Genomic DNA, 16,805 nt, shown 5'->3' on the forward strand with positions numbered 1-16,805 from the left:
CAGGAATTTGGTGCACTGCAAGCCCTTTTGACCCATTGTTTGCACATGGGTAGAGTTTACTGTAGAACCCCATCTACCTTCCACAGCCCTGTCTGCGGTGTGAATAAGATGGAATGGAACTGTTCTGATCCCTACTAAAACCTTACATAAGGGTACTGAAATAAAAATACTTAATGGCTGGTGCTATACGTCTATTTTGTTCACCAATAAACACCTGTAAAATGTCAGAACACTCACAGAAATGTTTCCCTTTTTTATAATGATGCACTAGGAGATTCTGAGTGACTTTGACTAGTCCTCTTTGCGAAAGTTCTGCTGTGGCACTTCCCCCCCCCCATTAACATTTTATTGGTAGGATTAAAACAATAAAACAAATATAACAATAAAAATATACATAAAGGTCATACGAACAGTTCTACATTCAAACCAACACACTAATTACAAAAAAGTAAGCTTTAAAGAATTATACATTCTTCAATAAATCTTTGAACAAAGTGACTTATTTTAGCCTCAATTTGTAATTGATGCCTGTACTGTTTGTTGCTTTAGATACAACCAAGTGTCTTCTGCCCTCAAGAATATCTGTAGACATTCAATGATATATCTAACCATATTAATCACAAAGTACTACCCACAGATCAAGTTTTACCAAAGCCTACTTACTATACTTTATTTGAACCATAAAAAATCCTCACAACCATTTAACATAGTTATCCCAGGATGCTGAAATAAATTTTTTGTCTGATAGAGCTTCTAAAATTGGCAACCATTTGGCTTCGAACCCAAAATGTATGACGTTCCTTTTATTTCTGTTAACTTTATCAGTGATGCTTTCCATAATGAACTGATTCCACAGCTTCTTGTACCAAGTTTGAATGTTAGGGGGGGAGATATCTTTCCAGCAAGATGCTATAGATAGCTTAGCCGCATATAGCATTGTGTCCAACATGTCTCTATAGTGATGATGTGGCACTTTTGAGTAGCTACTATTCGTTTCAGTAGGGCTTTTACAGGAGAAGTTCATAGGTTTAGGATGGTATAACTCTGTTCAGGGTCGCACTGTCAGAGCATTTCAAAGGGTGTAAAGGTAAAGGTAAAGGTTCCCTTGCTCGAAAGCCAGTCGAGTCCGACTCTAGGGTTGCGGTGCTCATCTCCGTTTCAAAGCCAAAGAGCCAGCGCTGTCCGAAGACATTTCCGTGGTCATGGGGCCGGCATGACTAAACACCAAGGCGCACGGAATGCTGTTCCCTTCCCACCGAAGTGGTACCTGTTTATATACTTGCAATCTCTTGCTTTCGAACTACTAGGTTGGCAGGAGCTGGAACTAGAGACGGGAGCTCACTCCGTCATGCGGCAACTCGGGTCTCAAACTGCTGAACTACCGACCTTCCACAGCCTGCAGTTCAGCGTCTTAACCACTTGAGCCACCGCAGCTCAATTAATGGTATATAATGGTACTGAAATAAAAATACTTAATGGCTGGTGCTATACGTCTATTTTGTTCACCAGTAACACCTGTAGAATGTCAGAACACACAAACAGAAATGTTTCCCTTGTTTTATAATGATGCACTAGGAGATTCTGAGCGACTTTGACTACAGTACCAGAAGTCCTCTTTGTGAAAGTTCTGCTGTGGCACTTTTGAGTGTTGGATCCCCAAGCATCGAGAATAAATCCACGTTTTAAGAAAAGCAAAATTTATTTCAAAGCGTTGACGACATACTCAAACACGTTCTTTGTTAGAACTGGGGATACACAGTTAGATCAAGCATAATAAAGGAACTTCAAAGAGATACAGGTCCAATGAATAACTTTCCCGCTGGCGGGCTAATGGAACGGTTGCGCGCCCAGTCCATGGGAACCAGGCAGGATATTAGACATAACACAGGTGCAGTAGTCATGGGAAAAGCAATAGCCAAGCATTACAGCATCTTCTCCCCCACACAACCTCCAGCAGTTATCTTTTGCATTCCAACGCAGGAGTAGGATGATAGAAACCAAGCCGGGTGCAACAGGGAAAGAATATGTACACAGAGGTCACAGAAAACAGAATGGCAGCTTGCTGACATACTGCCCCCCTTAAAATACACTTACAACACACCTCCCGGGCCGGGCGGGAGATCTCCCGGGCTGGGCGGGAGACCTCCCGGTTTGTCCGGGAACCTTCTGTGGAAACTACGGATCAGGTAAGGGGCCCGAATATCCCCTTCTTCCACCCATTCGCGGTGCTGGGGACCGAAATCAACCCATTCGATAAGGTACCAGAGTTTACCACGTTTCACTTTACAATCCAGGATATCAGCGATCTCAAAATGTTCATCCCCTTCCAAAATGACAGGTGGAGGAGGAGTAGTTACAGGTCTCCATGGAGACGGGCCAGGATCCTTCTTTAACAGGCTCATGTGAAATACAGAATGCAAGGCACGTAAATTCTTAGGCAAAACAACATCAACTGCCACATCATTTATGACTTTGCGCACTTTGAAAGGGCCTATGAACTTCCATCCCAATTTCCTGCTAGGCCGCAGCATCTTAATGTTCTTGGTTGAGACATACACAAGATCCCCAGGTTTCAGATCAAACCCCACCACCCTACCCTTGTCTGCCTGGGTCTTGTAAGCAGCCTTGGCTGCGTCAAGTGTTTGGCATAACAGAGGCCATGCTTTTTGCAAGGACATACACCAGGTATCAGCATCCCCCACAGGACGTTGGCCCATCCCCTCCAAGAAAGGGAGGGGGGGGCTGTCGTAACCAGAGACAGCTTTATACGGAGACATGCCTGTGGAGCTATGGACAGTATTATTATAACAATATTCAGCAAGAGGCAATAAGTCACACCAATCATTCTGTTGATAATTAGTAAAACAACGCAAATATTGTTCCAGGGTCTGATTAACTCGTTCCGTCTGTCCGTCAGTCTCGGGATGATACGCGCTGCTGAGTCCTTGTTCCACCCCTAAAATGGAAAGAAGTTCCCTCCAAAATTTAGAAACAAATTGGGTCCCCCTGTCAGAAATTAACTTAGTAGGTAATTGATGAATTTTCACCACGTGAGACATAAACGATTTCGCCAACCTTTGAGCTGTAGGCAAGGAAGGAAAAGGTACAAAATGAGCTTGTTTAGAAAACAAATCAACAACCACCCAAATGACAGTGTTCCCTTTGCTCGCAGGGAGGTCAGTAATAAAATCCATGGATACCACTTCCCATGGTCTCGATGGAGTAGGGAGTGGCTGTAGAAGACCAGGAGGCTTGCCCAATCTGGGTTTAGTCAAGGCACATGTTTGGCAGGACCGAACAAACATCAAGAGGTCTTTGCGCATATGTGGCCACCAGAACTGTCTGCGGATGAGTTGTAGAGATTTAACAAAACTCCAATGCCCTGCCAGTTTCGAACCATGAGCAGACTCCATCACCTCCCTCCTCATTGAAATAGGCACATACAGTTTGTCTCCAGAATAAATCAGACCATCAGGGCTACGGACACAATCAGGCAACGTTGTCAGGGAGGCATCATCCTCAACAGTCAAAGCAGACAGATATTTTTGGACCCAGGCCCCCCCCCCCACAGGGAAAAGGGAAGGCGTAGTCTCATCAGAGTGTGGAATTGCCCGCGCTTGCGCCCTGGTGACCACGGCCCCCCCCAGATGGGAGGGGGAAAAGACAGAGTCCATGATGATCTCACGCTGACTGTCATGTTGTGGGAGGCGTGAAAGCGCGTCAGCCAGGGAATTCGCCGCCCCAGGGAAATGACGAAGAGTGAATCGAAACTTAGCAAAGAAGTCCGCCCAACGAAGTTGCTTAGCGTTGAGAGAACGGGGGGATTTCAGCATCTCCAAATTCTTATGGTCAGTCCAGACTTCAAATGGCAGTTGCGCCCCCTCCAACCACTGCCTCCACGTGGAGAGAGCCAGCCGGATTGCTGACGCCTCCTTTTCCCAAATCCCCCAGTTTCGTTCAGCGTCAGAAAACTTTTTAGACACAAATGCGAGGGGATGTAAACGACCATCCTCCCCCTCCTGCAAAATCGCGGCCCCCATTGCCACATCCGAGGCATCAGTTTGGACAATGAATTTCTTAGTTTCATCAGGGCGCGCCAGCACTGGCTCAGAGGTGAACATCAGTTTAAGTTTCTCAAAAGCCTCTGCGCAAGCAGGGGACCATTTAAGCGGGGCGCCTGGTTTCGTAGCATCAAACCCCTTTCCCTTGGTTTTGAGCAAATCAGTCAGGGGAAGGGCAATTTGAGCGAAATTCTGGATGAAATTTCTGTAAAAATTGGCAAATCCGAGGAACATTTGCAATTGTTTGCGGGTCCTGGGGGGCTCCCAGTCAAGTACAGCTTGAATTTTAGCAGGGTCCATTTCAACCGTCCCCCCAGAGATGCGATAGCCCAAAAAGTCAATGCATGTCTTGTGGAATTCACATTTTGACAGCTTTGCAAACAAGTGGTGTTCATAAAGTCGTTTAAGGACCTTGCGCACCAATTTAATATGCGACGGGAGGTCCTGAGAGTACAGCAACACATCATCAAGGTAAAGGACCACTCCCTTGAATAGAAACTCATGTAGGACCTCATTGATAAGGTTCATGAAGACCCCCGGAGCCCCTTGAAGGCCGAAGGGCATAACGAGGTACTCAAACTGCCCCAAAGGGGTATTAAATGCAGTCTTGCTTTCATCCCCCTCCCGGATGCGCACACGGAAATATGCATCCCGGAGGTCAAGTTTCGAGAAGATTTTGCCCTTGGTGGCCTCAGCTACCAAGTCCTTGATTAGCGGGAGGGGGTAAGCATTGGATAAAGAAACAGCATTCAGACCCCTATAATCAGTGCACAATCTGAGCCCCCCGTCTTTCTTCTTTCGGAAAAGTACAGGCGCGGCGAAAGGGGAGGAAGCCGGGCGAATGAAACCTCGGGCTAGGTTTTTATCAATAAAGTTCCGCAGTTCAACTTTCTCAGCCGGCCCCATCGCATAAATTTTACCTTTGGGCAATTTACAGTCAGGCAAAAGTTCAATAGCACAGTCAGTCGAGCGATGGGGGGGCAATTCGTTAGCTTCCTCTTCGCCAAACACTTTCGCCAAGTCTCTATACTCTCGAGGCAAAGAAGCTAACTCTTCCGGTTGCAAAGTGCCGCAGGGGAACTGCGCGGTCGGCTGGTCCCCCCACGAGTCCACCCAGCAGTGATTTACACACTTAGCCGACACAAACTTGACAACCCCTTCTTCCCACAAGATGTAAGGGTCATGGGTAAACAACCAGGGACTCCCCAGAACTAAGTCGAATTGCGATTTAGGGGTGACAATGAAGGATCTGGATTCCCAATGATCGCCCGCCCCCAGCCGCAAAGCCATAGTCTCGTGCGTACAAGGTTCCATGGGTGCCCCATCCATCTGGGTAAAAATGATGGGAGACTTCAAGGGGGCTATCCCCGCTTCCAGTGCCAACAACACTCTAGGGCTGATGAGATCCCTCCCACACCCAGAATCAATCAACGCTCTCACCCTAACGTGGGTTCCCAGGAGCGGATTCATTAATGAGACAGTCACGAAAAATAGGGAAGGGGTTTCTCTCACCACCTTGGGCGCAGCATTAGAATGGCCTTGTCGTTTTGCGCCTCTCACAACAGGCCGTTGTCGTTTTCCGCCGTTTCAGGCACCACCTCTTCTTCTGACTCGGCAGCAGACGGATCGTTCCCCTCCGAGCCTTGGGCCGCCTGCAAAGCTTTGGAGAAACGCGGTTTAGCCATTCCCTTCTTCCCCGTCAGCGGTGTCTTCGGGCTTGGAGTAGGCGGCTGTACTTTACGGCTGCCACAATCCACAGCGAAGTGCCCCTTCTCCCCGCACTTGAGACAGAGCCCCATCTTCATACGTAGTTCTCGTGCTGATTCCGACAGGCGTTGAGGCTTGGGTTTGGAGGCACCGGCAGCGGCGGGTCTGTTGGTCGTAGCAGCCAGGTCGAGTTTGATGGTGGTGAGCCGGTCTTCCGCATTTTCAGCTTCCTGGGTCCAGGCCATTAGGGAGACAGGGTTGACAGTTTTCAGAACCGTTTCTCGGATATCTGCGTTGAGACCCAAGCGATACATCTCAGCTAATATATGGTCAGGGTAGTCTCGGAGCTTTGCGGCTTGCTTGTGGAATTCCAGAGTGTACTCGCGAACCGACTTCTTGTTCTGGCGATAGGTGCGGAGAAACGCTTTAGCCCTTTGACTCGCGTTGACATCTTCAAATCTCGCCCGCAGCGCCCACATGAATGCTCGCAAATTCAAAAGTTCCGGACCGCGGTCATTGTGCAGTCCAACATACCATGTGGCGGCGTCTCCTTTCAGTCTTGCCGAGATGACATCAATAAGACCAGCTTCATTTCGGAACAGGTGTCGACTTTCTTCTACGAATTTATGCACCCTCACCGTGAAGAAAGCGAGTTCATCTGGGTTGCCGTCGAAGGTAGCCTCCAGTAGATCCTTGGGTCTGGGCCGTGGAGGCCTTACCAACGGGCCCAGCTGAGCCGGAACTCCCCTGGGAGGGAAACCCGGCACAACCGGTGGCCCCGCTGGCATTGGCCTCAGTGGTGGCGGCAGACCCGGCACCGGCGGACCCCCCGGCATCGGCGGTTGCACAGGCACTTGCAGAGGCGGTCTCACTGGCGGCTGTACAGGTACCTGCTGCGCTGGAACTCCCGGTGCTTGCAGCGGTGGTCCCGTCAGCGGTTGAGCAGGCATCGGCGGCGCGGGAAGTCCCGGTGCAGGAGCAACTTGTTGCTGCGCGGCGTGTGCGTCAAGGAAATTAGCCATTCGAACGTCCATCATTCCCGGCAGACCTTCCATCACATCCTGGAATGCCCGCAACAAGTCTCTCACCGAGTCTTCCAGTTCTGCTAGTCGTTCCCCGGTGGTTTCTTCCGGGATGGGGTCCCGAGGGCGGTAGTCCGGGGGTGGGTCATAGTCCTCTTCCGTTGGGAAGACTCCGGTGCCCTCCTCATCTCCTGCGTGGCCCCGCGGTCCCGACGGCTCGAACATCCACTCCTCGAGGTCCCGCTCGGGGCTCCCCTTCTCCGAGGTAGCCCCCGGCTCCGGGAACAATCCCTTGTCAAATAGACTCTCACGTAATCCGCTCCCCCGACGGGAGTACACCTCACGGGTGCCCTGGGTGTTGTACATAGTCCAATCATCCTGCTGGTGAGTCTTCCGCGGACCCCATTGCGAAGGGGTCGGAGGCGGCCAAGACAGATGTGCAGGCAGGCGGGGAATCGCTCCCCCCACGGCACCCTCCAACGAGGCTGCAGTCGTGAACACCAAAGACGCGGAGGTTTGTGGGACCGATCCAGAGTCCCCCTCCGTGGTAGGTAGGTTTCCCTCAATTCCGCTCATGATCTCGCCAGATTCGGAACGATAGGAAAAAGAGAGTTCTAACAATATGTTGGATCCCCAAGCATCGAGAATAAATCCACGTTTTAAGAAAAGCAAAATTTATTTCAAAGCGTTGACGACATACTCAAACACGTTCTTTGTTAGAACTGGGGATACACAGTTAGATCAAGCATAATAAAGGAACTTCAAAGAGATACAGGTCCAATGAATAACTTTCCCGCTGGCGGGCTAATGGAACGGTTGCGCGCCCAGTCCATGGGAACCAGGCAGGATATTAGACATAACACAGGTGCAGTAGTCATGGGAAAAGCAATAGCCAAGCATTACAGCATCTTCTCCCCCACACAACCTCCAGCAGTTATCTTTTGCATTCCAACGCAGGAGTAGGATGATAGAAACCAAGCCGGGTGCAACAGGGAAAGAATATGTACACAGAGGTCACAGAAAACAGAATGTAAACAGAATAAGAAGCAAAAGGTGGGTGTGGCTGGATGACCACACTTCTGGCAACATGGGGGTGCGGCCTAATGTGCTAATGAGCTGTGCTGTCATGGGGTGTGGCCTAATATGCTAATGAGCTACTGCTGTTGGGTGTGGCCTATTATGCTAATGAGTTCCTGCTGGGCTCTTTCTACAAAAAGAGCCCTTAGAATGGTATAACTCTGTTCAGGGTCGCGCTGTCAGAGCATTTCAAAGGGTGAGACGGCCGCAAACAACCGTATCATTTCAGCCCACTGTACACATATCCATTCTTTCGAGTTAGGAATTACAGCACTCATTCAAGTCTCACCAAGGGACACAGCCTAAGTACAAAGTCCACTGGAGACCCTTTTATCATGTCTGTATCCTAGATGGATGTTTTGCTCTGCTTTTAAAAATGTTATTCATGCTGAGCCATTTGAGTTTGGGCAGGAAGGACTCATGTTTAAATAAATAATCTACTTATAACTTTAATGCGTATGACAACTCAGTGCTAAATCAGTGGATACGTTTGCCTATTCTTACTAATAGGGTTATTGTGCCATCAGTCAGACTTTTAAAAGAATTCATTGTGTGGATTCAGACACTGGGGCCCTTGAATACGGAAAGGCACTTCTGCCAGTGAAAGGGGGAGGCCCGTGGTTTCCATAGATTTCTCAGAGCCAGCTTTCCCAGCGCAGAGTTTGAGCCTTGCAGTCCACCTGTGAGAGAGCTCTGACACAATCCGGAATCGTGATCCTGCCCAAAGCATTACCAAATGACAGTTAATTAAAAAAGGTAAACAGGTTCCCTTGCTCGAAAGCCAGTCGAGCCCGACTCTAGGGTTGCGGTGCTCATCTCCGTTTCAAAGCCAAAGAGCTAGCGCTGTCCGAAGACGTTTCCGTGGTCATGTGGCCGGCATGACTAAACACCAAGGCGCACGGAACGCTGTTACCTTCCCACCGAAGTGGTACCTATTTATCTACTTGCAATGTCTTGTTTTTGAACTGCTAGGTTGGCAGGAGCTGGAAGTAGAGACGGGAGCTCACTCCGTCATGCGGCACACTCGGGTCTCGAACTGCTGAACTACCGACCTTCCACAGCCTGCAATTCAGCGTCTTAACCACTTGAGCCACCGCAGCTCCTAATTAATTAATCATTAGTTAAAGAAAGACGTCCTTTCATCCCTTCTGAATCTATTGCCCATGAACTTTGTTTCTGTCTGTCTTCTGTGAATGTACACGGAGGCCACTACAGGGTGATAAGTACCGCGGGAATATTTGCAACATACCTGACACATTGACCCTGGGTTTCTGATGGGTCCTCACGATCTTCTGCTGTATCTCCACTACAGGATGCGGTTTCTGGTCCTTTCCTCTCATCGGCACTGTGAGACTCTCTTCTTTCAACCTCCTCTTCTCCTTTCCTCTGACTTGCTTCAGGCACCTCCTGCTCTGTTACAAATCTGAGTGAGCCCCCCTTAATGTCACAACCACTGGGTTTTTTACTAGCACCACCCGCTGCATTTGCTTTCCCCTGGCTTTTCTCTGCTGTCTTCTGAAGAGTGCTTTTCCAGACACTGCTATTGATTTCGTCTGCATCCTGCACTGATCCATGATCATAAGATATAGAGGCACCTCTTTGACCAAAAACAGTGGTTGTATTCTCCTTGTTGAGTTTATGAACCTTTTCTGTGTGAGTCTTCTCATCGGATTCCTCTGGAACCAAACAGAAAATACCAACTGTTTGTACAAAATAATTATTCATGTGTCCAATCTAGTTTCACTTGCTTACAGGTTAGGTATCTGTATCCTCCTTTTGAAAGCAACTGGTTTTCCCACAAGAAAGACATGAAATGCTTATCAGAAGCCCTGGATTTCTAAGCAGTGAAATATGCCATCTAGTCAATAAAATATTTAATTCTGTAAGGGCCAAATACTTGGTTAGATGAAATGTGTGACAACAACAACTCCATCTTCTCCCACGTTCAATGAGAAAAGTGACATGACATCATCATGACTTAGGACAATGGGACCCCCCAGGGCTCAACAGAGATATCAGCTTCCTATCTCACTACACACACGAAGTCATCCAGCAATTAAACTTTGTTGGTCTTATAAAGGCCATTGGACTCAAACTTGATTCTCACATCTGTTGCTAACTCCTTTATTATCTGTATGCCAACTTGCTGCTATTTACATGTCCCACTATATGTGTTACTCCAGTCTTAGCTATATTTATTGCTCAGTTACTTACACATCTTGACTCTAACTAGCTCTTCCTGGAGACTACCCCCCCCACATGCATATAATATTTGAGAAAATCTGTTTGAACGCATGTGAAGAAGAGTGCACATGCTGAGTCTCTGTTCTGTCATGCACACAGGGTTGAACTTGGTTTTTCTTGGGGGTGCTGCTGGACTCCAATTTCATTCTCACATCTCTTTGTCAACTCTTGCATTTACGTGCTAATCTGCTGCCATCCATTGACCCTACAGGCCACCCGTTCCAATTTCGGCTCTGTATCTGCATCCGGGCTATGAGTGGCCTCTCCTAACAGCTTCCCCCCGCCCGCTTTCCCCCCCCCCCCGTAACTAGCTTTTGAGATCTCATTCCAGTTTTGTCTGAAGAAGTGTGTTTTGGACACGAACGCTTACACTTCGAATAAAACTTTGTTGGCCTCAAAGGTGCCACTTCACTCAAATTCCGCTCTGCTGCCTCAGTCCGACACGTCTGCCCCACCTGAATCCATGACATCATCATGTTCATTGCTTCTCCATCCCTAGTTCATTTCATGGGTTGCTACGTCTGAAGTGCGGCGAAGTGTTAAAAGTGTGAAGAGGTCACATCGCAATCTAGCTTAAAAATTACTGGGGAGATGTGGCGTGATGTGTGTGGGTTGACAGCCCTCATTGACCCTCAGCCGCGTTCAGTCAGACCCTAAGCGAGTAGGGTTCCTTTGAGAAATAGCCCATTAGCAGAGGGACCTACAAAGAAGGGCTCCTTTCGTCAGCTTTCCAGTTACAAATCTCGATCAGGAGCTACGGTATGTAGGTTCAATTCATGAAGATTATAGGGCCTGGCCAGCCTGTTCCAGAAAACATCCACTTTTGTCAAAATTAATATTAAAAAAAAACTTTCGTGCTCTCTTGCCCATCAAAGTAGGCGTTTAGAGATTAGAAAGATCCTTCTGAATCTCAGTCCTGTTTTCGTGCCAGGTTCCCAGGAACTAAAATATAGCGACGATTTCAGCATCGATACATTCCCCCCCCTCATTTTGTTGTACCCTAGTGACAAGGCTAATCTAAAGTTACCTGTGCGATGAGAAAAACAACCCCTCTGACAGTCTGAAATCACAGATAAGAACATAAGAGACGCCAATGTTGGATCAGGCCAAAGGCCCATCCAGTGCAACACTCTGTCACACAGTGGCCAAAAATACCAGGTGCCATCAGGAGGTCCACCAGTGGGGCCAGGACACTAGACGCCCTCCCACTGTTGACCCCCCCCCGCCCAAGCACCAAGAAGACAGAGCATCACTTGCCCCAGAGTCCCTATCTATACCTTGTGGCTAATAGCCACTGATGGACCTCTGCTCCATATGCCTATCTAATTCCCTTTTGAAGCCGTCCATGCTTGTAGCCGCCACCACTTCCTGTGGCAGTGAATTCCATGATAGGTTAAGGCAACAGATAATCGGCTGGGTAAAACATAACTCTGCCTCAATTTTTAAAACATCGTCTGTACAATATTTTAATTAGTAAATAAACCGGCTGATCTGATTACAGGAATAATCTTCGGTTATGCTGGCGGGAGAGTCAGCTGACAATACCACTACGCAGAGGTGTAAGCTTGGCACAGAACCCCATAATCAAGAGGCCAAAGGTAAAGAAGGCTGCACCGACGATGGCCTTGGCTCCGGAATTCAAAAAGGAGTAAAACGTCTAACCTGAGGAATCAGGTGGTTTCTTCTTTTTCATCGATTTTGATCCCTTTGTAGTTAAATGTGACTTCTCCTGTATGGGAAAAGCAAGAAAACACATTAGACCCTTGATCCATATTTAATGACCTGTTAGCGTTGCAAGATCTTCTGGGAGAAAGTCACACATTTTCTCCAATCGAAATCCAGCTATAACAGCATCTGTAGGCCACTCCAGCGTCGATCGCCATTATCTGAATTCCGTGATTTTGCAGAAGTGATGTATCTATTTTAACTGATTGTGCTCCTTTAAGGAAAGCTTTCATGACCCTACCCTTGCAAAAAAAAAAAAAAGGGACCTGCCTTTCGGAAGAGAAGGCATGCAAGAACCCTCATGAACTGTCATCTATGTTTCCGTGGTCTAAATGTGTTTGAGGACCTTAAAAAGGTAAAGGTAAAGGTTCCCTTGCTTGAAAGCCAGTCGAATCCGACTCTAGGGTTGCGGTGCTCATCTCCGTTTCAAAGCCGAAGAGCCAGCGCTGTCCGAAGACGTTTCCGTGGTCATGTGGCCAGCATGACTAAACACCAAGGCGCACGGGACGCTGTTACCTTCCCACCGAAGTGGTACCTATTTATCTACTTGCATTTTCTCGCTTTCGAACGGCTAGGTTGGCAGGAGCTGGAGCTAGAGATGGGAGCTCACTCCGTCATGCGGCACGTGGGTCTCGAACTGCTGAACTACTGACCTTCCACAGCCTGCAGTTCAGCGTCTTAACCACTTGAGCCACCGCAGCTCACCGCACCACTTGAGGACCTTACTCGCTATGTATTGCCCATGGTGTGTCTCACCAAAACCAAGGCTGTATCTGAAATACCACTGGAATGTTTGTTATGGGGGTCTGTGGCGAAAGAAAATCAGTTTCCTTCTGTCTTGTTTGGACATTGCGACATGTTAAGTTGCTGTTTTGTTCAAGCAGCGCCAAACCGGAAATAAATTTGACATCTAAAATGTTACTGTCGAGGGGACCATTTCATCAGAAAGTAATTTAATTCGTTGGCTGCAAACTTTTCCATGTGTGTTAACTTTATATTTCATCATGCGTACAGTTGTATTTTGTGAAGACCGGTGTTTACAAGGAACCAAGTGAAGATGAAACGAAATTGAATTCTATGTGCATTTTAACTACCTCCCCTCCCCGTAAGAGTTAGAGCACCATGAAATACAAGCTCTATGAAATCATCACCACGGAACTGAAAATTAATGGGTTTTTTTTTACATACAGCGAAATACGATGAATTGGCTACATACGCAACTAATAAATGTCTGTGCTATTCAAGTGGGCCTCATTAGAGATTTCCAACCAGACCTGACTTATTATTTCAAAATGACTGGATGAAACTCTCATTGTTTTTTTGATTTCCTAGCTCCAGCCTTTCAAATATCCTTGCCCCTGTGCTCCCATTCTACTTAACGGCACACTGTCTTTTAAGGTTTCCAGTCCCTGTCACAAGGTTTCCCACACTCTTAGGCAAATCAGCCTAAGGACAACCTATAGAATCGTAGAATCACAGAGTTGGGAGGGGTCATACAGACCATCTACTCCAACCCCCTGCTCAATGCAGGATCAGCCTAGAGCAGTGGTGGCGAACCTATGGCACGCGTGCCAGAGGCGGCCCTCAGAGCCCTTTCAGTGGGCACGCGTGCCATCGCCCCAGCCAGGCCCAGACCGTCATTAAAGTGTGGAATTCTCTGCCAAATAACTTTAAGTAAATGAAAGCATTTGGGATTGCTTTCCTTACTTTGTTCGGATCGTCTTATGTTAATGTATGAGTTGTTTTTTCTAAACTAAAACCTCAGTATTCAGGTTAAATTGCCGTGTTGGCGCTTTGCGATAAATAAGTGGCTTTTGGGTTGCAGTTTGGGCACTCGGTCTCAAAAAGGTCCGCCATCACTGGCCTAGAGCATCCCTGACAACTGCATATGAACCTACCTTACTTTTTTGTATACACATATACATTCAGTTGCATTCACAGTTCACACATAAACCATATGGGAGTTTGTGCTAAGGCATAGGGGTGTGCAGAGGAAAAAATTGTTTTTTAAAAAATTCAGATATATTGGAGCTGGAAAATATTGGTATTCCAAGTTTCCAAACATCAGTATGGTATTCAGATTTTTTCTCTCCAGTTTTCTAATATTCTTCATGTCCATGAGTAATATTTCTGGGGGCTGGCACCAAAGTTGCAGGGGAGCTGCTGGTGCCTGTTCTTTAAATAACTCCTAAATTTTAAGTCAGTTGGACCAAAGTATCCAATTCTACGGGCCCCTGAACAAGGGGCCTCCCTAGCCATCCTCCATTGTTTCCTATGGAGGGGGAAAAAAACAACCCTGCAAAAAATGTGAAACTTGAGAATCCGCCCCCAGAGGAAGGCTATCACCAAGCCCAACCATGTAAAACCCAAGAATTCAAAACCAGGTAAAACACACAAATCTTGTCCTATGTAAAAAACAAGACTATCAATGTAAAATGTGAGCATGCACCACCAAAAAAAATTCTCTGCGAACCGAACACAAACTAACTCCAGCAAAGAATGAACTTTTAAAAACACAACAAAAACACCTGAAACTGAGAGAATGTTACCTATAGCAGCTTTGCAAGCCAATACCAAGTCCCAGGAGACACAGAAACAGTCGGGGGGGGGGCACAGTCCCAGAAGCCTTCAAATGTCAGCTCCCAGTATTCCCAGTTAAACCTGAATACTTCTGAAAATTTCAGGACCCATTTTTCTGTATCCTGAAAAATCCAGGATGCATTTGGGATATAAAAATACCAATAGGGTGTTTTTTGGATATATATTTAGCTCAGTTATATGCGAGCGCACATCCCTACTGAGATATTCTCATGACCACACATTTATTCAGTATATGAATATAATCCAGACTTTGGATTTACTGGTCTCTGGATACAAAGTCAGAATGAACGTGTATTCATAACACTCCTCAGCAACTGGAATATTTATGAACGTTTTGCACATGTCGTCAGTGCAGCTAATGACTGGGAGTGAAGTAAGTCTGGAAATTATAGTCATTTTTACTCAGCTAAGTATTCGAGCCCTGCCTTCAGATTTCAATTAGATACATGCTACTGATAGAGAAGCATTAGAAATCGCACTAAAACTGAACCAGTATAATTTACTATCAAAGACTGATGACACTTTTATCAGGGTTCTGTGTGTAGGGTAAGGCCAAGCCTAGGGCTACCTTTTCTACCGTCTACAATGTTAGAGTGACATCTACAGGACTCCATGTAAAATGGTGAAAATATAAATCGGAGACAGAAGCATCTGACATTCTGGCTGATTTCGCACTAGAGCTGCCTCGATGTTGCGCCGCTGTTTGCCCCGATACTATTGGTCAATTTCACGCCTGAAGCCGCGGGGCTGCATTTGACCCCAGCATTTGACCGCAGCTTCGGGTGTAAAATTGACCAATAGTATCGGGGCAAACGGCGGCGCAACATTGAGGCAGCTCTAGTGTGAAATCAGCCTCTGTTTTGTGTGTGAATGCCCACGTCATTAAAAGGAAAAGAAAAAACTAAAAAGATGAGATGGTTACCCACCACTAGGGCTACAGTCCTATGCATAGGTAGCATTGAACTCAGCACGACAAAGTCCCGAGTAAACATGGATAGCACAAATTTGCTCATTTCCAAGACTGCATTCACACTCGGGAGAAAACTGTACTCAGACTGGTAGGATCTAGTTGTAAGCAAACCTAGCTAAAATGAGGCTTTATATAACTATTATGGCTTCTTCTTCTTCTCAAAAAGAACGCAGCATGAGGAACTTCTCTCAGCAGCTAATAGCTATTTAACTACTGCTAGTAGGCGCTTTCAGTGTTCCAAAGGGACTGCAGTTGAACATAGCAAGGGCAAAAAGCTATTTTAATTCTTTAATTCCATTTTTTAAAAACAGATTTCATATCTTTTCATTGTGACAAGAGTGACAAGAAACAGACGGGACTCCATCGGAGACATGACGCATTTCCCCACATCGTTTAATCTTGGCATGTAAATAACAACTCACAGGATAGATTAAAGCGATTGTGCCAAAGAAAACACAGTTGTGCCCTAAAGGTTCTGGGTCCTGCTTATCTGAAAGCATCTTTTTTTATATATGTACCTCCTCAGATTTTATGATCAGTCAATAATATCTGGCAGAAAATATCACTTTATGTGGTGCTGGATTTGCCACTGTGAGAAGCAGAGCTTTCTTCATATGGTTCCGAGGAACTCTGAAATGATTTACAGCATGGCATTCTTTTGTCCTCCTATTTGTTATCTTTATGGAGACAATTTTCAAAAAAAAAAATTGCCTTGCCTTTGAGAGGTAAAGGTTTTCTTTGCTTGAAAGCCAGTCAAATCCGACTCTAGGGATGCGGTGCTCATCTCCGTTTCCAAGCCGAAGAGCCAGCCGTGTCCAGAGATGTTTCCATGGTCATGTGGCCGGCATGACTTGACGCCAACGCTGTTACCTTCCCACCGAAGTGGTACCTATTTATCTACTTGCAATTTCTTGCTTAGTAGTATTCTCAGTATTGCTAATACTAGCCTGAATTTGCAGTTATCACAGTAGCCAGTCGCTTTGGCACATACTGATTTTGTTGATTTTAATTTCAAATCAGTGGGAAAACTGATTAGCTCCCATCTAATGAGATTGGTTTGTTTGATACATTAAATGATTTGTTAGCGCTACATCCTTTCTCCATAATATTATCACTAACCTGAGGTCTGTTATTCACTTGAAAAGGATGGATTTGGTTTCAGATTGTAGATACGACATTCTGTGTGTTTGATGGTGAATGGAAGAATTTGTTTCCTGGGCTGTAAGATTTCAAACAGGGGGCGGGGGCTCACATAACAGAATCAGGGGTCGTTTCGTAGAAAAAGAGCTAGGGGAACTCATTAGCATAACTCAGCATATGCCACACCCCCTGACATCACCGGAAGTGTGTCATAAGGCCACACCCCCTGACATCACCGGAAGTGTGTCATAAGGCCAC

The 16,805-nt window shown here is 46.6% G+C and overlaps 1 protein-coding gene across 1 annotated transcript in view; it reads right to left on the minus strand.

The window, feature by feature from the left end:
- The window catches only part of LOC107106205 (myosin light chain kinase 3-like), a 53,044-nt gene that overhangs the window by 26,644 nt on the left and 9,595 nt on the right, over positions 1–16,805 (minus strand). The window contains exons 2-3 of the mRNA XM_015406314.1: positions 11,774–11,840; positions 9,117–9,543 (exon numbers count right to left, since the gene is read on the minus strand). Of these exons, the coding sequence (XP_015261800.1) occupies positions 9,117–9,543; positions 11,774–11,840 (494 nt within the window). The remainder of the gene's footprint in view (positions 1–9,116; positions 9,544–11,773; positions 11,841–16,805) is intronic.

This window comes from Gekko japonicus, unplaced genomic scaffold, assembly GCF_001447785.1.
Source record: "Gekko japonicus isolate JY-2015 unplaced genomic scaffold, Gekko_japonicus_V1.1 scaffold2002, whole genome shotgun sequence".
In the NCBI taxonomy this organism is placed as follows: domain Eukaryota; kingdom Metazoa; phylum Chordata; class Lepidosauria; order Squamata; family Gekkonidae; genus Gekko; species Gekko japonicus.